The sequence below is a fragment of the Ascaphus truei genome, unplaced genomic scaffold (assembly GCF_040206685.1).
Source record: "Ascaphus truei isolate aAscTru1 unplaced genomic scaffold, aAscTru1.hap1 HAP1_SCAFFOLD_315, whole genome shotgun sequence".
NCBI lineage: Eukaryota > Metazoa > Chordata > Amphibia > Anura > Ascaphidae > Ascaphus > Ascaphus truei.
In genome coordinates, this window is record NW_027456125.1 from 306347 (window position 1) to 331256 (window position 24910).

Genomic DNA, 24910 nt, shown 5'->3' on the forward strand with positions numbered 1-24910 from the left:
GCTGTAGCAGCAGGATAGTGTGAGCAGAGCAGGCAGGACTGCGCGGGGTAAGAAGCGCTCGCTGTAGCAGCAGGATAGTGTGAGCAGAGCAGGCAGGACTGCACGGGGTAAGAAGCGCTCGCTGTAGCAGCAGGATAGTGTGAGCAGAGCAGGCAGGACTGCACGGGGTAAGAAGCGCTCGCTGTAGCAGCAGGATGGTGTGAGCAGAGCAGGCAGCACTGCACGGGGTAAGAAGCGCTCGCTGTAGCAGCAGACACTTCTCACTCTGCTAGAGCGCGCTCCTACCCTGCGGTCCTCCTCTGACTCGGGGGGCCGGGGGGAGCGAGCTCGAGTAGGCCAGGGGGGGCAGGGGAGAGCGTGCTGGGAGCGGGCTCGGGGGGCCGGGGGGGGCGAGCCGGGAGCGGTCTCAGAGGGGCCGGGGGGAGCGAAATAGGAGCGGGCGGGAACGGGCTCGGGGGGGCCGGGGGGAGCGAGCTGGGAGCAGGCTCGGGGTGCCGGGGGGAGCGAGCTGGGTGCGGGCGGGAACGGGGTGGGAGCGGGCTCGGGGGGGCTGGGGGAACGGTCTGGGAGCAGGCTCGGGGGGGCCAGGGGGACAGGGCTTGGGGAGGCCGAGGGGAACGGGCTGGGAGCGGGCTTGGGGGAGCCAGGGGGAACGGGCTCGGGGGGGCCGGGGGGAACGGGCTCGGGGGAACAGGGGGGAGCGAGCAAAAGCCTATAAACCTGCCTGCCGGGCTATCCCCGGGGTGATTCATGACTTATCCAAGCTTTGCTCAAGATTCTGTTCAAGTACAGCGGTAGCGGTTCCAGGACGCAAGGGGTTAACAACATGGTAACTAAGGATTTACCCCAACTTCAGGATTTCGTTTGACCTGGTGACTCCCGGACGAATTCCAACGGAAAAGAAAAAACTTCTTCCATTTGGTGGAAATATTGGGTTGGCGACCTGCGACCTGCGGCCTGCGCCCTGCGACCTGCGACTTGCGACCTGCGACCTGCAACCTAGCCAAGAGGACTTTAAGCCAGAGACTGCATTTCTTCAGCTTTATCGCAAAGGACTTATTTTGTTTCCCCATCCCAGTAAGTGTTGTATTATATTGTTGTGCATTAAGTGTATTCTGAGGTTGTCGTGTGTTTGTCTATTAAGGAAATAAATGACAATTTATTTTGCCTCCTTGTTGTCTTCAAATCGAGAATCCCAAAAATATAAAAGTGTTAATAAGTTCTGATCCACCGTGACCCGGGGTAACCGCTCCTTCTGCGGATAGATATAACCGTATGAGCCGGGGTAACCGCTCCTTCTGCGGATAGATATAACCGTATGACCCGGGGTAACCGCTCCTTCTGCGGATAGATATAACCGTGTGACCCGGGGTAACCGCTCCTTCTGCGGATAGATATAACCGTATGACCCGGGGCAACCGCTCCTTCTGCGGATAGATATAACCGTATGACCCGGGGTAACCGCTCCTTCTGCGGATAGATATAACCGTATGACCCGGGGTAACCGCTCCTTCTGCGGATAGATATAACCGTATGACCCGGGGTAACCGCTCCTTCTGCGGATAGATATAACCGTATGACCCGGGGTAACCGCTCCTTCTGCGGATAGATATAACCGTATGAGCCGGACCCCGGCTACAGACACACGGCATCGGTACAATACGCTTTCAAATGGCCGACTCCACCTAGTGGTGAGTAGCGGTACGTTTATAAGGGGAGATATTACCGGGGCGTGTGCATACGCGTACCCGCAGGCGGTGCCTGCTCGCCGGGTACTTTTACCGGAGAACTGGTAACTTGGGTCCCGACCCCGTAGGCGCATTGGCGCATTCTGACAATAGATTCACCCAAATATCCCCCCTAAAAGTCATGCACAAGACATTGTGATGGATTCAATAAAATACCTATCTTTTCATCTGTAATGTGTACCTTGCTATGCCTATGATCCTTACTCAAAATGGCTACCGCAGCTCCCCCTCCCATCAAGTATGGAAGATGGCGCCCAAACCCAAAAGCTGATGTGTCCACTAAACTACAATAACAAGACCATAAACTACAATAACAAGACCATACAAGGACATGACCTAACAAGAACCAATGAGACACTGACCTGTGCATTTGCACACAACCCTTAGACCTTAGATAAGACAGCTCTTTTTTTGCATACAATCTCTCCCCTGAGTCCCTATATAAGAAAACGCGGGCTGTAACAATAAAGGAAGCATTATCATTCTGAACTTTGGAGTCAGTGTAATTTTTCTCGTGCATGCACTACCTACATAGGAAACAATTTGGACGGGGACAGATACTCTGCAGACGTTTGGTCTGATCCAACTCAACGTCCCTGAGCTCAGGCGGGTCCGACAAGGTAAAAACCAGATATATGATGGAAAATACATTTTCACAATAGATTGCGACTCAGGAGCTGACACTTCAGCCCTTGCCACACAGTTTTTAGGTGCCGCCAGCCGGGCTTTACCTCTATTAATGAAGGCCGGCTACGCACTACTGTCACAGACGCCATTTTTAAATGCCTGCAGCCACCGGACGGCTCACTTCCGAGATGTTCCTGCATCAAGGTGCGTGGCGGGAGCGCCAGCCTGCTCACTGTAACACGGGGGCGGCCAAAAGTCCCATTCCACTCTTATACCCCGTACTATACACCCCAACACCCTGCTACCCCCTCACTGCCCTGTTATACCCCGTCCTATACACCCAAACACCATGCTACCCCCTCACAGCCCTGTTATACCCCGTCCTATACACCCCAACACCCTGCTGCCCCCTCACTGTCCTGTTATACACCGTCCAATACAGCCCAACACCCTGCTACCCCCTCACTGCCCTGTTATACCCCGTCCTATACACCCCAACACCCTGCTGCCCCCTCACTGCCCTGTTATACCCCGTCCTATATACCCCAACAACCTGCTACCCCCTCACTGCCCTGTTATACCCCGTACTATACACCCCAACATCCTGCTGCCCCCACACTGCCCTGTTATATCCGTCCTATCCGCCCCAACACCCTGCTACCCCCTCACTGCCTTGTTATACCAGTCCTATATACCCCAACACCCTGCTGCCCCCTCACTGCCCTGTTATACCTGTCCTATCCACCTCAACACTCTGCTGCCCCCTCACTGCCCTGTTATACCCCTCCTATACACCCCAACACCCTGCTGCCCCCTCACTGTCCTGTTATACCCCGTCCTATACACCTCAACACCCTGCTGCCCCCTCACTGCCCTGTTATACCCCGTCCTATATACCCCAACATCCTGCTGCCCCCTCACTGCCCTGTTATACCCGTCCTATCCACCTCAACACCCTGCTGCCCCCTCACTGCCCTGTTATACCCCGTCCTATACACCCCAACACCCTGCTGCCCCCTCACTGTCCTGTTATACCCCTTCCTATACACCCCAACACCCTGCTGCCCCCTCACTGCCCTGTTATACCCCGTCCAATACACCCCAACATCCTGCTGCCCCCTCACTGCCCTGTTATACCCGTCCTATCCACCCCAACACCCTGCTGTCCCCTCACTGCCCTGTTATACCCTATCCTATATACCCCAACACCCTGCTGCCCCCTCACTGCCCTGTTATACCCGTCCTATCCACCTCAACACCCTGCTGCCCCCTCACTGCCCTGTTATACCCCGTCCTATACACCCCAACACCCTGCTGCCCCCTCACTGTCCTGTTATACCCATCCTATACACCCCAACATCCTGCTGCTCCCCCACTACCCTGTTATACCCCGTCCTATACACCCCAACACCCTGCTGCCCCCTCACTGTCCTGTTATACCCATCCTATACATCCCAACACCCTGCTGCCCCCTCACTGTCCTGTTATACCCCGTCCTATACACCCCAACATCCTGCTGCCCCCTCACTGTCCTGTTATACCCTGTCCTATACACCCCAACATCCTGCTGCTCCCTCACTGCCCTGTTATACCCCGTCCTATACACCCCAACATCCTGCTGCTCCCTCATTGCCCTGTTATACCCCGTCCTATACACCCCAACATCCTGCTGTCCCCTCACTCTCCTGTTATACCCCGCCGTATCTACCCCAACACCCTGCTGCCCCCTCACTGCCCTGTTATACCCCGTCCTATCCACCCAAGCACCCTGCTGCCCCATCACTGCCCTGTTATACATCGTCCTATACACCCCAACACCATGCTGCCCCCTCATTGCGCTGTTATACCCCGTCCTATACACCCCAACACCCTGCTGCCCCCTCATTGCGCTGTTATACCCCGTCCTATACACCCCAACACCCTGCTGCCCCCTCACTGCCCTGTTATACCCCGTCCTATACACCCCAACATCCTGCTGCCCCCTCACTGCCCTTTTATACCCCGTCCTATCCACCCCAGCACCCTGCTGCCCCCTCACTGCCTTGTTATACCCCGTCCTATACACCCCAACACCCTGCTGTCCCCTCACTGCCCTGTTATACCCCGTCCTATACACCCCAACATCCTGCTGCCCCCTCACTGCCCTGTTATACCGTCCTATCCACCTCAACACCCTGCTGCCCCCTCACTGCCCTGTTATACCCCGTCCTATACACCCAAGCACCCTGCTGCCCCATCACTGCCCTGTTATACCCGTCCTATCCACCCCAACACCCTGCTGCCCCCTCACTGCCCTGTTATACCCCGTCCTATACACCCCAACATCCTGCTGCCCCCTCACTGCCCTGTTATACCCCGTCCTATACACCCCAACACCCTGCTGTCCCCTCACTGCCTTGTTATACCCCGTCCTATACACCCCAACACCCTGCTGTCCCCTCACTGCCTTGTTAAACCCCGTCCTATACACCCCAACATCCTGCTGTCCCCTCACTGCCTTGTTATACCCCCTCCTATACACCCCAACACCCTGCTCCCCCATCACTTCCCTGTTATACCCCGTCCTACACACCCCAACATCGTGCTGCCCCCTCACTGCCCTGTTATACCCCGTCCTATACAACCCAACACCCTGCTGTCCCCTCACTGCCCTGTTATACCCTGTCCTATACACCCCAACATCCTGCTGTCCCCTCACTGCCTTGTTATACCCCCTCCTATACACCCCAACACCCTGCTCCCCCATCACTTCCCTGTTATACCCCGTCCTACACACCCCAACATCGTGCTGCCCCCTCACTGCCCTGTTATACCCCGTCCTATACAACCCAACACCCTGCTGCCCCCTCACTGTCCTGTTATACCCCGTCCTATACACCCCAACACCCTGCTGCCCCCTCACTGTCCTGTTATACCCTGTCCTATACACCCCAACATCCTGCTGCTCCCCCACTACCCTGTTATACCCCGTCCTATACACCCCAACACCCTGCTGCCCCCTCACTGTCCTGTTATACCCATCCTATACATCCCAACACCCTGCTGCCCCCTCACTGTCCTGTTATACCCCGTCCTATACACCCCAACATCCTGCTGCCCCCTCACTGTCCTGTTATACCCTGTCCTATACACCCCAACATCCTGCTGCTCCCTCACTGCCCTGTTATACCCCGTCCTATACACCCCAACATCCTGCTGCTCCCTCATTGCCCTGTTATACCCCGTCCTATACACCCCAACATCCTGCTGTCCCCTCACTCTCCTGTTATACCCCGCCGTATCTACCCCAACACCCTGCTGCCCCCTCACTGCCCTGTTATACCCCGTCCTATCCACCCAAGCACCCTGCTGCCCCATCACTGCCCTGTTATACATCGTCCTATACACCCCAACACCATGCTGCCCCCTCATTGCGCTGTTATACCCCGTCCTATACACCCCAACACCCTGCTGCCCCCTCATTGCGCTGTTATACCCCGTCCTATACACCCCAACACCCTGCTGCCCCCTCACTGCCCTGTTATACCCCGTCCTATACACCCCAACATCCTGCTGCCCCCTCACTGCCCTTTTATACCCCGTCCTATCCACCCCAGCACCCTGCTGCCCCCTCACTGCCTTGTTATACCCCGTCCTATACACCCCAACACCCTGCTGTCCCCTCACTGCCCTGTTATACCCCGTCCTATACACCCCAACATCCTGCTGCCTCCTCACTGCCCTGTTATACCCCGTCCTATACACCCAAGCACCCTGCTGCCCCATCACTGCCCTGTTATACCCGTCCTATCCACCCCAACACCCATCTGCCCCCTCACTGCCCTGTTATACCCCGTCCTATACACCCCAACATCCTGCTGCCCCCTCACTGCCCTGTTATACCCCGTCCTATACACCCCAACACCCTGCTGTCCCCTCACTGCCTTGTTATACCCCGTCCTATACACCCCAACACCCTGCTGTCCCCTCACTGCCTTGTTATACCCCGTCCTATACACCCCAACATCCTGCTGTCCCCTCACTGCCTTGTTATACCCCCTCCTATACACCCCAACACCCTGCTCCCCCATCACTTCCCTGTTATACCCCGTCCTACACACCCCAACATCGTGCTGCCCCCTCACTGCCCTGTTATACCCCGTCCTATACAACCCAACACCCTGCTGTCCCCTCACTGCCCTGTTATACCCCTCCCTATACACCCCAACACCCTGCTGCCCCCTCACTGCCCTGTTATACCCCGTCCTATACACCCCAACACCCTGCTGCCCCATCACTTCCCTGTTATACCCCGTCCTATACAACCCAACACCCTGCTGTCCCCTCACTGCCCTGTTATACCCCTCCCTATACACCCCAACACCCTGCTGTCCCCTCACTGCCCTGTTATACCCCTCCCTATACACCCCAACACCCTGCTGCCCCATCACTTCCCTGTTATACCCCGTCCTATACACCCCAACATCCTGCTGTCCCCTCACTGCCCTGTTATACCCTGTCCTATACACCCCAACACCCTGCTACACTCTCACCTCTTACCTGCATGAGTTAAGCCCCCTCCCCCCATTCGACCTCTTATCTGAATGAGTAAACCCACCCTCCCCCCAGGGCAACCTCTTACCTGCATGAGGGGGGGCAAGGAGACAAGCAGGGGGGTGTAGAGAAGCTGGGTGAGAAACAGAGAAAAGCTGGGGGGGACACTGTGTGAAGCTGGGGTGTGTAGAGAATCTGGGGGGGGCACGTTGTGAAGCTGGGGTGGTGTAGAGAAGCTAGGGGGGCCACGGCGAGAGGGGGGTGTAGAGAAACTGGGGGGGGCCATGGAGAGAAGCTGGAGGGGTGTAGAGAAGCTTGATGGGGGAGCGTGGAAAGAAGATGGATGGGTGTAGAAAAGCTTTGAGGGGGCATAAAGAAAATCTGGGGGTGGGTGGTGGCGAGACTAGTGGGGGGTCCATGCAGAGAAGTAGGAGGGAGTGGAGAGGGCAGTGGGGGGGCATGGAGAGAAGTAGGAGGTAGTGTAGAGGGCAGTGGGGGGGGGCATGGAGAGAAGTAGGAGGTAGTGGAGAGGGCAGTGGGGGGGGGGGCATGGAGAGAAGTAGGAGGGAGTGTGGAGGGCAGTGGGGGGGGCATGGAGAGAAGTAGGAGGGAGAGGAGAGGGCAGTGGGGGAGGGGCATGGAGAGAAGTAGGAGGGAGTGGAGAGGGCAGTGGGGGGGGCATGGAGAGAAGTAGGAGGGAGAGGAGAGGGCAGTGGGGGAGGGGCATGGAGAGAAGTAGGAGGGAGTGGAGAGGGCAGTGGGGGGGCATGGAGAGAAGTAGGAGGGAGTGGAGAGGGCAGTGGGGGGGCATGGAGAGAAGTAGGAGGGAGTGGAGAGGGCAGTGGGGGGCCATGGAGAGAAGTAGGAGGGAGTGGAGAGGGCAGTGGGGGAGGGGCATGGAGAGAAGTAGGAGGGAGTGGAGAGGGCAGTGGGGGGGCATGGAGAGAAGTAGGAGGGATAGGAGAGGGCAGTGTGACGGGGCATGGAGAGAAGTAGGAGGGAGTGTAGAGGGCAGTGGGGGGGGGGCATGGAGAGAAGTAGGAGGGAGTGGAGAGGGCAGTGGGGGGGCATGGAGAGAAGTAGGAGGGAGCGTAGAGGGCAGTGGGGGGGCATGGAGAGAAGTAGGAGGGAGTGGAGAGGGCAGTGGGGGGGGCATGGAGAGAAGTAGGAGGGAGTGGAGAGGGCACTGGGGGGCATGGAGAGAAGTAGGAGGGAATGGAGAGGGCAGAGGGTGGGGGGCATGGAGAGAAGTAGGAGGGAGTGGAGAGGGCAGTGGGGAGGCATGGAGAGGAGTAGGAGGGAGTGGAGAGGGCAGTGGGGGGGGGGCATGGATAGAAGTAGGAGGGAGTGGAGAGGGCAGTGGGGGGCATGGAGAGAAGTAGGAGAGAGTGGAGGGGGCAGTGGGGGGGGCATGGAGAGGAGTAGGAGGGAGTGGAGAGGGCACTGGGGGGCATGGAGAGAAGTAGGAGGGGTTGGAGATGGCACTGGGAGGGCATGGAGAGAAGTAGGTGGGAGTGGAGAGGGCAGTGGGGGGGGCATGGAGAGGAGTAGGAGGGAGTGGAGAGGGCAGTGGGGGGGGCATGGAGAGAAGTAGGAGGGAGTGGAGAGGGCAGTGGGGGGGCATGGAGAGAAGTAGGAGGGAGTGGAGAGGGCAGTGGGGGAGGGGCATGGAGAGAAGTAGGAGGGAGTGGAGAGGGCAGTGGGGGGGCATGGAGAGAAGTAGGAGGGAGAGGAGAGGGCAGTGTGACGGGGCATGGAGAGAAGTAGGAGGGAGTGTAGAGGGCAGTGGGGGGGGGGCATGGAGAGAAGTAGGAGGGAGTGGAGAGGGCAGTGGGGGGGCATGGAGAGAAGTAGGAGGGAGCGTAGAGGGCAGTGGGGGGGCATGGAGAGAAGTAGGAGGGAGTGGAGAGGGCAGTGGGGGGGGCATGGAGAGAAGTAGGAGGGAGTGGAGAGGGCACTGGGGGGCATGGAGAGAAGTAGGAGGGAATGGAGAGGGGAGAGGGTGGGGGGCATGGAGAGAAGTAGGAGGGAGTGGAGGGGGCAGTGGGGAGGCATGGAGAGGAGTAGGAGGGAGTGGAGAGGGCAGTGGGGGGGGGCATGGATAGAAGTAGGAGGGAGTGGAGAGGGCAGTGGGGGGCATGGAGAGAAGTAGGAGAGAGTGGAGGGGGCAGTGGGGGGGGCATGGAGAGGAGTAGGAGGGAGTGGAGAGGGCACTGGGGGGGCATGGAGAGAAGTAGGAGGGGTTGGAGATGGCACTGGGAGGGCATGGAGAGAAGTAGGTGGGAGTGGAGAGGGCAGTGGGGGGGGCATGGAGAGGAGTAGGAGGGAGTGGAGAGGGCAGTGGGGGGCATGGAGAGAAGTAGGAGGGAGTGTAGAGGGCAGTGGGGGGCATGGAGAGAAGTAGGAGAGAGTGGAGGGGGCAGTGGGGGGGCATGGAGAGAAGCTGGAGGGAGTGGAGAGGGCACTGGGGGGGGGCATGGAGAGAAGTAGGAGGGAGTGGAGAGGGCAGTGGGGGGGGGCATGGAGAGAAGTAGGAGGGAGTGTAGGGGGCAGTGGGGGGGGCATGGAGAGAAGTAGGAGGGAGTCTAGTGGGCAGTGGGGGGGGCATGGAGAGAAGTATGAGGGAGTGGAGAGGGCAGTGGGGGGGGGCATGGAGAGAAGTAGGAGGGAGTGGAGAGGGCAGTGGGGGGGGGGCATGGAGAGAAGTAGGAGGGAGTGGCGAGGGCAATGGGGGGGTGGCATGGAGAGAAGAAGGAGGGAGTGGAGAGGGCAGTGGGGGGCATGGAGAGAAGTAGGAGGGAGTGGCGAGGGCAATGGGGGGGTGGCATGGAGAGAAGAAGGAGGGAGTGGAGAGGGCAGTGGGGGGGCATGGAGAGAAGTAGGAGGGAGTGTAGGGGGCAGTGGGGGGGGGGGCATGGAGAGAAGTAGGAGGGAGTGGAGAGGGCAGTGGGGGAGGGGCATGGAGAGAAGTAGGAGGGAGTGGAGAGGGCAGTGGGGGGGGCATGGAGAGAAGTAGGAGGGAGTGGAGAGGGCAGTGGGGGGGGCATGGAGAGAAGTAGGAGGGAGTGGAGAGGGGCAGTGGGGGGCGGGGCATGGAGAGAAGTAGGAGGGAGTGGAGAGGGCAATGGGGGGCATGGAGAGAAGTAGGAGGGAGTGGAGAGGGCAGTGGGGGGGCATGGAGAGAAGTAGGAGGGAGTGGAGAGGGCAGTGGGGGGCATGGAGAGAAGTAGGAGGGAGTGGAGAGGGCAGTGGGGGGCATGGAGAGAAGTAGGAGGGAGTGGAGAGGGCAGTGGGAGGGGGGGCCATGGAGAAAAGTAGGAGGGAGTGTAGAGGGCAGTGGGGGGGGGGGGGCATGGAGAGAAGTAGGGGGCAGTAGGGGGGCATGGAGAGAAGTAGGGGGGAGTGTAGGGGGCAGTGGGGGGGCATGGAGAGAAGTAGAAGGGAGTGTAGAGGGCAGTGGGGGGGGGGACATGGAGAGAAGTAGGAGGGAGTGTAGGGGGCAGTGGGAGTCAGTGGGGGGGGGCATGGGGAGAAGTAGGGGGCAGTAGGGGTTGTGGGGGGAATGGAGAGTAGTGGGCAGTAGGGGTAAGGGGCAGTAGGGGCAGTGGGGGGGCATGGAGAGAAGTAAGGGGCAGTAGGGGGAGGGGGCAGTAGGGGGCAGTAGGGGTAGGGGCTATGCACACTGGAGTGAAAATAAAATAACGAAATGAAAACAAACCCTCCAGGGAATTGTCCGGGGCCATTAGAAACATTTCTCCCTGTTAGTCGTCGGGCGCCTGACGCATTTCACATTGCTTCTATGGGGCGAGTTTACAAACTCATAGGCGGCAGTTACCAGCTCCTCTCCCCCTCATCTCTTCCCCCTCACCCTGTATCTGTAACTTCTGGGTCCAGTCTACAGTTTGGGGGTCTTGCAACATCTGGCTCAGGCTGCGGGGGTCCCTGCTGAACAGGAAGTACGTGTTGGTGTAGTGGTCCAAGGGGTCGATCCTTTCCTGGGAAGAGAGGTATAAGCGATGAGCAGCGTACAAGACAGACAAATAAAGGATGGGAGGGAGAGAGGGGGGAGAGAGAGAGGGGAGAAAGAGAGAGGGAGAGAGGAAGGTAGAGGGAGAGAGGAAGATAGAGGGAGAGAGAAGAGAGAGGGAGATAGAAGAGAGAGGGAGAGAGAAGAGAGGGAGAGAAGGTAAGGAATGGAGAGAAAAGGGGAGGAGAGGAGGGAGAGAGGGGAGGATGGGTATGGATGGAGAGGGGAGGATGGGGAGGGAGGGAGAGAGGGGATGATGGGGAGGGAGGGAGAGAGAGAGATGGTAAGTAGAGAGAGAGAAGGGAGGGAGGAGAGAAGAAAGGATGGGGAGGGAGGGATAGAAGTGGGGGAGAAAGGATAGATAGGAGAGGGAGAGGGGAGAGAAGGGAGGGAGAGATGTGTGGGAGGGGGAGGATGGGGAGGGAGAGAAGGGAGGGAAGATAAGGGGGGAAAGGAGAGAGAGGAGAGAGAAGAGAGGGAGAGCACAGAGAGAAGGGAGGGATAGAAGGGGGGAAATGAGAGAGAGAGAAGGGAGGGAGAGCAGAGAGAGAAGGGAGGGAGAGCAGAAAGAGAAGGGAGGGGGAGGAGAGAGTAGGGAGGGAGAGGTGAGAGTAGGGAGGGAGAGGTGAGAAAAGGGAGGGAGCGGGGAGAGAAGAGAGGAAGAAGAGAGAGAAGGGAGTGTGGCGAAAATGGGGGTAATCAGCGCATTAATAAAGGCAGTGGGCTCAGCTGGTTACCCCTATTTCGCGTTGGGGATGAAGGGGTTAATTCTATATGCATGGCTGTCCCCATTTTGCAGGCTAATCTCTACCTGCAGGGAAGTGCCTTTCTGTTACTGTTTTAAAATGTACCGGCAGGATGCTATTTTTTTGTCTGCCTGCCTTTGTGAAGCAGTAGGAACAAATGTTATGCATACAGGAGCCCCCTGTTGGGATGAAAGACCCCAGATTCGTAAAGTGTCACTTAATCAGGATGTTTCTGAGTAGCAGGTCCTGTTACTCCTCCTGGATAGTTCACACCTCGGGACCCAAACTTCAGACATTGCGTCCCCAGAAATGAGTGGGCCCTTTTTACTTAGCAGTGCTACCAAGCTGCTCACTGAGCATGCTCAGAGTTACCTGAGCTGGCTGTAGGATTTGCCCATGTGACATGGCAGGTTCTGATAGGATCAAGATAATTCGTTGCCAATGGGATGAGGCTAATGTAAACCCCACAGGCCCTTATCCTTAAAAAGGCCTGTACCCCTCATTCCGTTGTTGTTGCTGTAACCTGATTTCTTCAAGTGGATAAGACCTAAGTACAGCGGCTACGATTCCAGAACGCAAGGGGTTAAAAACATCGCAACAAGGAAACTTGCCCTGCTTCAGGATTTCGTTAGCCCTGGGTATCCAGCAAATCCCAGAGAACCAGAAAGGACTTTGCACATTCACAGAAGGATTGGACTGGGGCTATGTATTTGGCAATTTGCAAATGGACTACATTTTAAAGGACAATCTTCTGCTGCTTTGGCACCTTTCTGGACATTATCCTCTGTTTCTCTACCCGTGAGTGTAATTATTAAGTTTATTCTGCAGTTGTCGTGTGTTTGCCTATCAAGGGAATAAATCTCAGTTTATTTTGCTCAACCTGTTCTGCTCAATCAGGACCCACAAAATATAAATGTGTTATTAAGCGCGTCCCCGTGACAGGCGTGTAAAACTGGTGGCAGCGGTGGGATACTGATTGAGCCTATATTGCAGTGTTCTGTAATATAGTGAGGACCTTGTAGATTGCAAGCTCCTCAGACAAGTGGCAACTTACACACACTTCCAAAGAAGCACGAGATAATTCACTGGTCTCTGGACCTATACCCCAGTGGCACCATGAGTCCACGCTCAGGAAGGTTTTGTACCTGGAACCGGGCGCAGATAGTGGAGAGATGTGTGGGGTACGGGTTCACGACAGACGGTCGTTCCAAGAGTCAGCTAGAGGAGGATTTAGAAGAATATGAGGACAGGATGGCCCCGCCAGCAGACAGTACTCAGCCCGGAGCGAAGGATGTCAGTGACCGCCTGGAAGAGGGTGGCGTTGTGCCAGGGGGTGCAGATGGATCAGTCGCTGCGGCGGCCGGACTTGCTACCTCTGGACTCATTGCACTCCTCACTGTCTGGGGAGAAGGGCTTAGCTATGAACAGCGACTCGAGCTCCTGTCGACAGCGCTTGGAAGGCCCCCTCACTCCCACCTTGTCAGCGGGGAACAGGACGTTCCCAGAGTAACTGCTGTGGAAGCCGCAGAGCCAGCAAATGAAGATGTAACCAGCAGAGCCTTGGTGAGCAACGCAGCAGTCCCCAGAGAGGCAGCCATTCCGGCTAGGGGGGACCAGTCTGCACCTCAGCGGACTCCCAAACATACAGTGGGCAGTGACACGTCCTATACTGGGGAGTTCAAGCTTGAGAGACGGTGCTATCATTGCCACAAGGTGGGCCACATCCGGCCACATTGCCCGGACCGTGAGCGGTCTGGGGGACCCCATCAGGGGCAACGTTCACAAGCTGCAGGGCCAGTAACCCAGATTGGGCTGGCCCACACAGAGGAACAGAGCACAGCCAGGGATCCACAACCAAGAGGGATGTCCCAGGCAGATGCTGCTTTTGTCACCTCAGAGCCAGCAGCAGTGAACAAAGGATGTCCAAGTGCATCAGTCGAGATGCAGCCTGCTGATGTCCTGAGCAGGCACCCACGGAGGGTTACCTTTGGTGACCGGCAAGCGGGGAGCTTGCCAGATTTGGGTGCTGCTGTTATTCTGGGGCAGCCAGAAGATTTGCTCCCGGGCACCGGGATGCAAAGAACCATGCCTGATGGAGGGCTGCGGTCCTTACAGGGTGCCCAGATCATTTTGGATGGGGGTGCCAATCATGGCATGAGGGAGGTGGGGGTTTTGTCCAGGGAAACTGCTGAGGTGCGCCTTAGCAATAACCTGGAGCCTGTGATCTGTGTGGTTGCTGGGGAATTGCCTGCTGTTGCGGCGATTCCTAAGAGCCTGTCATCAGGAATCACAGCAGAATCAACCTCTGTCCCCCTGCATTTGGGACCAACGGTTCCAGTGGCCTCTGCGGAGACCAGACAGGTAAGCCAGACTACTGAGTCGCGACCAGTGACTGACTTACTGTTCCCTTTACCTGTTCCTGTTACCCCTGACTTAGAGACTAAGGGTGGGGGGTTAGAATTAGGGACAGCAGATAGGGATGCGGTGAAAGCTGACCCCAGCTTAGAAGGTATGGGACTGCGGGCGTCCGAGTCCTGGGAAAGCGGGGGGTCAGACCACAGGCTGTGGCACCGCGGGCTCTGGGGTAGGGAGCCAGGTTCTACCGGGTTAGCCAGGGGCTGGACAGGTAGAAGACTGTTAGTGGGACCCAGGGAGGGTCGGCAGCAAGTGTTGCAGGTAGCCTTCCCCAGTCCACTAGTGGGGCATCAGGGGGTCACTCACATGAGAACCCAGCTGTTGCAGCCTTACCTCTGGCCGGAGGCAGCAGGGGCAGTGGCAGACTTTGGCCACCCCTGGGACGCCTGCCAGCCAGAGGGTAAAGCGGGTGATTATGTGCAGATGCTCCTGAACCTGTTACCAGGAATGGGGAACATGTTTCAGGAAGTAGCTCAGGCAGTGCCAGGCCTCTTAGGTAGGATATGGTTTCCTAGGGGGGTCCTAGTTGAGCTAGGGGCCCTGGGAGGTAGGCAGGCAGGGGCAGAAGCCGGGGCTAGGGTAGAGCAGCCTAGGGTCCTGTTCTCAGACAAGCTGGGCAGGGCACATAGTACAGATCAGCCTGTGCTCCCAGGTGATCTGCATCCTCTGCATAAGAATATCTATGGAGTATCAGCAGAGGTGGCAGACAGTGTAGAGAGGAAGGCAAAGGGGGAGTCAGTCTTCACCCTTCAGAATGGCCTCTGTGAGTTTTTCAGGGTGCCATTCAGGATGAGGAATGCTCTGGCTACCTCCCACCGCCTGGTCAGGAGGGCACTAGAGAGAGTGCAGAGGTATGTGGGGACATACAGGGAGAGGATAGTTGGCTTCAGGCAGATCTGTGGTTTGTCTCCAGGACAGGTAGCAGCAGTGCTAGCCAGGGTTAGGGAGACAGGGAGGACCAAAGTCTATCACATCAATATGCTCAAGGAGGACATAGCTCTGCCAGATCTCCTAGGGGAGGCTAGGCAGGGAGGTACCATAGAGCAGGTTGAGATAGGGTCTCAGCTGAGTGTCAGGCAGAGAGCAGATGCCAGGGCTATGCTAGAGCAGTATAGGGCTCTGTTCACGGACAAGCCAGGGAGGACACACATCACTGAGCACCCAGTGCTTACAGGGGATCTGAGACCTCTGCATAAGCACGCTTATAGAGTGTCAGCAGAGGTGAAGGGCAGTATAGAGAGGGAGATGGAGGAGATGCTGGCCCTAGGGGTAATTGTACCATCCCAGAGCCCTTGGGCTTGTCCGGTAGTCCTAGTGCCTAAGAAGAATGGGACCACCCGGTTCTGTGTGGACTACCGGCAGCTCAATGCGGGCATGGTCTCAGATGCCTACCCCATGCCCCGCATGGATGAGTTGCTGGATGAACTCGCGGGGGCAAGGTATCTGACCACCAGGGATCACAGTAAAGGGTACTGGCTGATCCCTTTGACCCAGGAGGCTAGGGAGAAGTCGGCGTTCATCACCCCAAGTGGCCTCTATGAGTTCTTAGTGATGCCATTTGGGATGAAGAATGCACCGGCTACCTTCCAACGCCTGGTCAATCGTTTGTTAGAGGGCATGCAAGGGTTTGCAAGGGCTTATCTGGATGATATTGCTGTGTTCAGTAACTCCTGGGAATCACACTTAATTCATGTAGCTGCGGTGCTAGCCAGGATTAGGGAGGCAGGTCTCACCTTAAAACCCACCAAGTGCTTAGTAGGGATGGCTGAAGTCTTATACCTAGGGCATAGGGTGGGTGGAGGGCACCTCAAGCCAGAACCAGCTAAGGTAGAGGCAGTAGTGCAGTGGCCCACTCCCAAAACCAAGAAGCAGGTCATGGCGTTTCTAGGCACCGCAGGCTACTACAGGAAGTTTGTTCCCCAGTATAGTGCCATTGCAAAACCCCTGACTGACTTGACCCAGAAGCGACAGTCTGTGCTGGTAGTCTGGTCTCCTGCCTGTGAAGATGCATTTCAGGCTTTGAAGACTGCCCTAGCCAGCGCTCCTATACTGGCCGCTCCAGATTATTCCAAAAAGTTTCTGGTGCAGACTGATGCCTCAGACTTCGGTATTGGGGCGGTGCTCAGCCAGGTGGGGGACGGGGGTAGTGAGCATCCCGTGGTTTACCTGAGCCGCAAGTTGCTGCCCAGAGAAGTGGCCTATGCCACTATTGAGAAGGAGTGTCTGGCCATAGTATGGGCTCTCAAGAAGTTACAGCCTTACCTCTATGGCAGACACTTCACTGTTATCACTGACCATAACCCCCTAAGTTGGTTGCAGAGGGTGTCGGGAGAGAATGCAAAGCTCCTGCGCTGGAGCCTGGCCTTGCAAGAATGTGACTTCACCATTCAGCACAAGAAAGGCAGTGAGCATGGGAACGCTGATGGCCTCTCCCGGCAGGACAATCCCCAAGACCTAATGACTTCAAAAACCCTCAGGTCAGCCCAACCACCAGAGGAGGTGGCCAGGGCAAACCTTGGGCTTTGAGTGGGGGAGATGTGGCGAAAATGGGGGTAATCAGCGCATTAATAAAGGCAGTGGGCTCAGCTGGTTACCCCTATTTCGCGTTGGGGATGAAGGGGTTAATTCTATATGCATGGCTGTCCCCATTTTGCAGGCTAATCTCTACCTGCAGTGAAGTGCCTTTCTGTTACTGTTTTAAAATGTACCGGCAGGATGCTATTTTTTTGTCTGCCTGCCTTTGTGAAGCAGTAAGGAACAAATGTTATGCATACAGGAGCCCCCTGTTGGGATGAAAGACCCCAGATTCGTAAAGTGTCACTTAATCAGGATGTTTCTGAGTAGCAGGTCCTGTTACTCCTCCTGGATATTTCACACCTCGGGACCCAAACTTCAGACATTGCGTCCCCAGAAATGAGTGGGCCCTTTTTACTTAGCAGTGCTACCAAGCTGCTCACTGAGCATGCTCAGAGTTACCTGAGCTGGCTGTAGGATTTGCCCATGTGACATGGCAGGTTCTGATAGGATCAAGATAATTCGTTGCCAATGGGATGAGGCTAATGTAAACCCCACAGGCCCTTATCCTTAAAAAGGCCTGTACCCCTCATTCCGTTGTTGTTGCTGTAACCTGATTTCTTCAAGTGGATAAGACCTAAGTACAGCGGCTACGATTCCAGAACGCAAGGGGTTAAAAACATCGCAACAAGGAAACTTGCCCTGCTTCAGGATTTCGTTAGCCCTGGGTATCCAGCAAATCCCAGAGAACCAGAAAGGACTTTGCACATTCACAGAAGGATTGGACTGGGGCTATTTATTTGGCAATTTGCAAATGGACTACATTTTAAAGGACAATCTTCTGCTGCTTTGGCACCTTTCTGGACATTATCCTCTGTTTCTCTACCCGTGAGTGTAATTATTAAGTTTATTCTGCAGTTGTCGTGTGTTTGCCTATCAAGGGAATAAATCTCAGTTTATTTTGCTCAACCTGTTCTGCTCAATCAGGACCCACAAAATATAAATGTGTTATTAAGCGCGTCCCCGTGACAGGCGTGGAGAGGAGAGAGAAGGGAGTGAGAGCAGAGAGAGAAGGAAGGAAGAGAGGGGAGGAAGGAAGGATGGGGAGAGAAGGAAGGATGGGGAGGGAGGGAACGATACGAGAGAGGGAGGAGAGATAAAAGGGAAGAGACAGAGGCATTACAAAGAGACATCCCAGAGCAATCTCAGAGACAGACATGAGAAAGAGACAGCGAGGGCTTCTGATCCCCCCCTTCTGAGAGATTCTTATTTGGGGTTATTCCAGGTCTGTTCCGCTCACCTCCTGCGGGGGGCGACATATGACGGAGGAGAAGTCTGGCCACCGATCCACCACGACCTGCAGCTTGAAGGGGTTATCCCGGGTCACGTAATGCAGAGCCCCATACACCTGCGGGTCAGGAGCGGGAGAGAGCTCAGCTGGGCCAGAGAGGTCAGAGGTCAGCGTCTCAGTCTGCGCCTTACCTTCAGGGACTCGGGGAAGTTGTGGGCAAGCGCCCTCTGCAGGGTGGCTAGCTGTGTGCTGCATGTTAGAAGAGGCATCCTAGGGGAGAAGAGGTGTGAAAATTACCCTCTAATACAGGGGAGTCCTCAAGGGCAACCAACAGGTCAGGTTTTCAGGATATCCCAACTTCAGCACAGGTGGCTCAATCACAGGCTCAGTCAAAGACGTGTTGAAGCAGGGACTGATGGAGCCCCCTTGTGCTGAATCTGGGTGTAAAGGGAGAGGGGGATTGGCCCGGTATTAAAGGGGTTGCACCCCATATGGCCACCCCCTGACCTCACCAGTGAGGCAAGGGGTTAACTGGACTGCGATCCAGGAATGTGGTTTTTACCTTGCTGCAACATCCATGTGTGTATTTCCCTGTTATAATGTACTATCATCAGGTTAGTGTCTGCACCACACACACACTGGGATCCATCCGGGAGGAGAAGGGTTAATAGTTAGAAAGTGATTATAGTCCTTTGTTCCATGTTCCCGCCTTTTCATGCTCCATTTTGCAAGGTCCCATAGGACGCCATTGCAGCTCCATTCATTTCAATGGCGAATCCAGCGGTTTTGGACCTGTTTCCCTCGAAGACCAGCAGGTGGCGTCCGAGAGGAGGAGCGGCAGTTTCCCATTGTAAGTCAATGGGCCCATTGACTTCAATGGGGATTCCTCGACGCCGATCTCCAGGAACAGGTTGGTAGCCATCCAAACCGCAGAACCGCAGAAGTGGAAACAATGTCTGAAAAAGAGCTTTCATCACTATTAGGTCAAGTTCAACGACAAGTGGCGTGGGAATCCCAAGTTCTAGGGCACACAGAAATAAAATTATTTTTGCCCCTAGCTCTTAGGCCCCCCCCACACTTGATCACCACCGGGTCCAAGAATCCAGGACCCCAAGAAAGGGTCGCGCTAGCCAAGCGGGTCGCGCCATAGACTTCAATGGCGACGGGAAGAGCAGCGCGAGAAAACGGCTAAGTCCGAAACCCTGAAATGTATAAGCCCATATCTCCGGTTCTGGGAGGACCAGAGGGCTGGGATTTGGGGTGCATGCAGTCACGGTTCCGGCATGACTGCATGTCCATTTCCAACTCTCTCCGACCAACCAGACGAAGTGTGGGCAACTGTAAAGATCAGTTATTTTTCCCATAGACGTCAATGGCGACGGTTCCCCATTGAAAGGCTATGACGGAGAAGTCCCATAAACGCCAATGGCGGAGTTGCCCCATTAAAGCCTATGGCGGCAGAGCCCGTTGATTTCAATGGGGAATGAGTGAAAAACAGAGATTTATTTTAAAGCGGAGAATCCTGTGTTAAAGAAATAAAAGTTTTAACTTGCATTTGTGTAACTCCGGTCTGGAAGGTCGCAGTGGGCTGAAACTTGGCCACTATGGAGAGTCACTTCCGGCATGAAGGACTGGCCCGTTCCGACCCGCTGGGCCCAACAGAACTGATTATTTTAATATGTCTTTATATTAAAAACTGTACTGTGTTTCAAAGCGGGGATAAAAGCCTGCGAAGATTTCTGCAATCTGTGGAATGCAAATGATCAGAGGGGTGATCTATTGTCTACAAACAGCCCCCCTGATCAAAGGCTTAGGCTCCCTAGCTGTATACATTAGGGCGGAGAAGTACCGGGCTTGAGTGGTTTGTAGGTGCTATAACTCACACCTACAAACTAAGAGTATCCTGACCAGATACCCCATCTGGTAGACTGGCCGGCGCCCCTGACCTGGGTGTGGGGCTACAGAAATGGGACACCCAGGGCCCCAGTACGCATGTGCTATCTAGCTGGGGGGCATGGGTTATTAATGTAATGTTCCCACATTAGAGATTGGGTGCAGGTAATTGTTCACCAATAGCCTGCACTCAATAGTAAGGATAGGGCTGAAAAGATATATAAACTGATGTCAGCCCTATATTCATTGTCTTCTTTATACCAACTGATTGATGCCTGATTGCTGTGGAATTGCTAATCAAGATTCCTGATTACTTCTGCATTCCCCTCCCTAAGTAAGTGTATTTCTTGTTTGTTATTTGTATCATCTGCTGTGTTCACCTATCTAAGGAAGAAATTCTTTTATTATATCTCAGTCGTGTTCAGTTCAACCCAGTTATTTTTGTGTATATTATATCCTGTCATAAGTTACCGTGACACTGGGATCTCCTGAAAACCTGACCAGTTGGAGGCCCTTGAGGACTGGAGTTGCCCGTGAGAGCTCTAATACCTTAACTGACCAAATACCCCACTGACCCTTCCCCCGCACATCTCCCACCTCATGCAATCAGAAGGACCTTGAAGCAGTCACTCCAGCCCCCCAGAGAGACCCCTTAAACCGAGTCTTAAATCCCCCCCCTCACACACAATTTACTGCTCCCCCCCCTCACACACCATGTACAGCCCCCCTCACACACCATGTACTGCCCCTCCTTCACACACCATGTACTGCCCCCCTCACACACCATGTACTGCCCCCCCTCACACACCATATACTGCCCCCACTCACACACCATGCACTGCCCCCCCCTCACACACCATGTACTGCTCCCCCCCTCACACACAATGTACTGCTCCCCCCCTCCCACACCATGTACTTCCTCCCCCTCACACACCATGTACTGCCCCCCCCCCTCACACACCATGTACTGCCCCCCCTTCACCTGGCTTCAGTCTCCTCTTTCCAAGAGAAAGCCGCCCCCCGCCCCCTTCCCTGAAGGCCGGGGAGGAATACCCTGCAGCGTGCGATTGCTCGCGTGTAATGAAGACCGTTATTAGTGAGTAAGGTCCCCAGAGAGCCGTGTGTTAATAAGTAACGCCGTTAACTATTCGGGAGCATTTCACCATTCTTGTTGATGAGAAACTTGGGGTGTAGAGTGAGTCGCCCCAGGTCACTGTCCTCCCTCTTTAGCAGGTGATATTGAAATTAACCCAAGCCCTCCCTTTTCAACTCTGTCCCATACAACTGAGAATACGCCCTTAAAATTCCAAAAAGTCTATCTGTCGCCCGTATAAATATCCGGAGCCTGCTGCGCAAACTGGATGGACTAAGAGCATGGTGCCTTATGCAGATTCCCAAAGCCATCGATCTCAAAGAAACATGGCTAACCCCTAAAACTCCAAATGCAAATATCGCCATTCAGGGATACTCCATTTTTAGGAGAGATAGGTCAAAGAGAGGAGGAGGGGTGTTATTTTATATTGCAGACACCTTACAATTTACACTGTTAAATTGCCCCCAAGCCCACCCTCTTTTGAAATCCTAGTTGGCAGAATCTGCCTCCCCTTTTCTAAGCCCGTCCTGATTGCTGGCATCTACCGCCCCCCTAAAGCCCCTCTACAATCCCTGACTGATATCACCCAGTTTCTTGGCTCCATTTCCTCTCTGAATGAGAAGAGTGAGCTGCTAGTTCTTGGGAATTTCAAATACACTTGGCTCAACCCAAAAAAACACAAAATCCAGATACAACTCAAGTCACTTAACCTATCGCAACTCATTTCCCAACCCACACGGACAAACCTGAAATCGCACAACCATTCCTTGCTAGACTGGATTCTTTCCTCTAATCCAATCCTCGGGCACCTTCCTGACATTTTCAGTGACCATGCAATAGTGTACTGTGTAAGGAAAATTAAACCGCCCCAATCAAGCCCTAAAGTTCTCCTTACTAGAACATTTAGAAACTTTAACCCACAACAGTTTCTGGCTGACCTTACCAGCTGCCCTTGGTACAGATTCGTCCTAATTCCCGACCCCGATTCTGTGCTCGACTATTTCCAATCCGAGTTCCTAAAACTCTGCGATACTCATGCTCCACTACGCAGAATAAGAGTATGGGGGCCCACCTTCCATGGCTTACAACTTACCCTATAGCGCTCTACCATCTTAGGGATACCTTGTGGAAAAGCTACAAAGTAACTGGCACAACCAAGGATCTCAATCACTACAGATACCTGCGGAACATGTGCACAAGGCAAACAAGGCATGCAAAAGCACAATATTACTCTGACAATCTCCTCCAGAATACATCAAACCCAGCTAACTTCTGGAAGGTTATCAACAATATATTCCAGCCTCCTAACCATCAACAGCCAAGTAATATCACTAAGGGTATATTACTCTGACAAACCCCACCGACATTGCAAATGCATTCAATGATTACTTTGTGGGGTGTGCCACTAACTTATTAGCAAAACGCAACCCAAACCACAAACCTGAATCTCATCCTGGGAGTACCCCTATAGTCCCACCCCCTCCAAACACTGCCCACCATTTTCAATTTGGCCCAGTATCCGAAGAGGAGATTACACAAGCGCTCCTCAAACCAAAACTAAGCAGCCAATGTGGACCTGACTTACTGCAATGTACGTTCCTCAGGCTGCGGCCCTACTGTCTGCGCTGCACGCGTGTCTGCGAGGCAGGCGGCGCGTGCAGCTGAGTCCCCCGGTCTGCAGAGAGCTTGCAAAGAAGCACCAGGAGTCCACAACAGTCAATGAAAGGTTAATGGGAATAGCAAATGAAGACAGTAATCAAACCCTCTGGATCTGCTCCTTGTGCGCGTGTGGAGTGCTGAGGAGTGAGATAGCAGCCTCAGCTGTTATATGTAGTAGCTCTGGCCGCCGCTCCGCAGTGAAGCGTTGGTAGGGCTCTCCATTGCCCTGTTTTTCAATGACCAATAAATAATCTTTTTATGGGATACACACCCTCCTTTCTACTTTTTTGATACCTACAGTAGTGCTCTTCCAGTTTTTCTCCTTCTCTATGAAAAATTATACAATGGAGATAAGGTCACCCACAACCCAAAAACGAAAGAGATGTTAAAAACATTTCTGATAGAGGCAAAATGACCCACCTTGAACAGGGGTGAGAGAGAAGCACTGCAGGCAGACTTCACTATAGAAGAGTTATCAGAGGTAATCAAGATATTAAAACCAGCAAAAGCGCCAGGGCAGATGGCTTCTCCAATTTATATTACAAAAAATACCTCAAATTACTAGCTCCTCACATGTTAAAAATATTTAACGAGATTCTAGCGGGGGCCTCCTTCCCAACACAAATGCTACAGCTTCAATTTCTTTGATCCATAAACCTGGAAAGGACCCGGCAGACTGCAAGAGCTACCGGCCCATTTCACTGATTAACTCAGATGTTAAAATTTACTCCAAACTCATAGCAAACTGGGTAGGTAGTGTTCTTCCCAGGTTAATCCACGCGGATCAGGTAGGGTTTATCGGAGGTAGGCAAGAGGCAGACAACACCAGGAGAATCATTGATTTAATTGATTTGGCTAAAAAGAAAAACATACACTCCATGGTGTTACGTCTGGATGCTGAGAAAGCCTTCGATAGAATAGACTGGCCCTACCTAAAAGAAACATTGAGAGAATTTGGTTTCGAAGGACGTCTGTTAAAAGCCATTCTTGCGCTATATGAAGGTCCGACAGCAAGGGTGCGACATCAGGGCTTCCTCTCAGATCAATTTAATATACGAAGCGGAACAAGACAGGGTTGCCCGTTGTCCCCACTGCTGTTTGCCATCTGTATCGAGCCCCTAGCCACGCACATTAGACATAGCCCATACATAACAGGAATCTCAATTGATAACCAGATGCACAAAGCAGCCTTGTATGCAGATGACGTCATTTTAACGTTGTCAAAACCTCTCACATCCCTGCCCAATGTTTTTAGGATTTTAAGTAAATTTAACCAAAGTTCGGGATTTAAAATAAATCAGACCAAATCGGAAGCCCTCAATATAAATTTACCCAAAGAAGTGGAAAAACTGATAGAAATTAACTTTAATTTTAAATGAAAAACCTCCGCTATCAAATATTTAGGGCTATACATCACAAGGGACTACAAAACATTTTACAAAACCAATTTTCCCAGGCTGATTAAGACGTTAAGGGAGGATCTCAGGACATGGATGAAAGGTGGCATCTCATGGATTGGGAGGATACATAGCGTGAAAATGAATCTCCTCCCAAGGATGTTATATCTATTCCAGAGTCTACCTATACCTATAGTAAATGCGGACATCCTCACCCTACAGTCACAAATGATGAAATTTATTTGGAATAAGAAAAACCCAAGAATTGCAAAGGGTATCTTGAAGAGGCCCACCATAAAAGGAGGACTAGCGGTACCTTGCTTGTTAGCGTAAAAGGGGACGATAGACAGCACTCTGATAGTGTTAAATTTATGCAATTGCAGGGTGCACGGAACAAAAGGGGACCCTTATTCCCTGTATAGTACTAACAAATCTACGTAAGTACCAGCTCTCACTGTCTAATAGCTAAATGATGAAAACAGTTGTAATGCAGAATAAACATTTAATAATAAAACGAACCAGAAATAGATCAAATGTGTTTGCAGCAACCAGTATCACAAATGGGCATGTCACAAAGTGAGGGGTGGGGGGGGGGGGAAGGAAAAGGGGAAAAAACATGAAACACAAGGAATATACACAAAACGGAGAACGGCAAGTATGCTAGGGGGGCGACGTTTCGAGGGACTACCTCTTCATCTGGCCCATTCCCCCTGGTCCAAAAGGTCCCAGAGGTACTTCCCTAAGCCTCCCTTCCCCTATAACTGGTCAAATCAGACACCCCTGAAAATAGATAGCAAACATACAGTGTAGGCTAGATACAGCTAAACAGCTAATAGCAGGGCAGCAAGAATCCACTAAAGTCAATGCCAGTAGTTGAAGTACCACAAGAAACTGTGGGCAATGGTACAGTAAAGGCTGAACGCAGCCTGCAAGAAAGCAGCTTGCAAAGAAGCAACAGGAGTCCACA

At 53.9% G+C, this 24910-nt stretch overlaps 1 protein-coding gene across 16 annotated transcripts in view; it reads right to left on the reverse strand.

Annotated features, from left to right (window-relative positions):
• The window catches only part of LOC142483287 (glycine N-acyltransferase-like), a 53858-nt gene that overhangs the window by 24169 nt on the left and 4779 nt on the right, over positions 1–24910 (reverse strand). For 4 of the 16 annotated variants that reach the window (XM_075583371.1, XM_075583375.1, XM_075583372.1 and 1 more), the window contains 3 exons: positions 18093–18171; positions 17911–18018; positions 10777–10903 (listed from right to left, as the gene is read on the reverse strand). In XM_075583371.1, the coding sequence (XP_075439486.1) occupies positions 10777–10903; positions 17911–18018; positions 18093–18170 (313 nt within the window). In that variant the 5' untranslated portion in view covers position 18171. Of the gene's footprint in view, positions 1–10776; positions 10904–17910; positions 18172–18463; positions 20386–20776; positions 22195–22472; positions 22874–22966; positions 23805–24910 lie in introns of those variants that run through there. The other 12 variants (XM_075583362.1, XM_075583367.1, XM_075583361.1 and 9 more) reach the window with 9 other exon arrangements.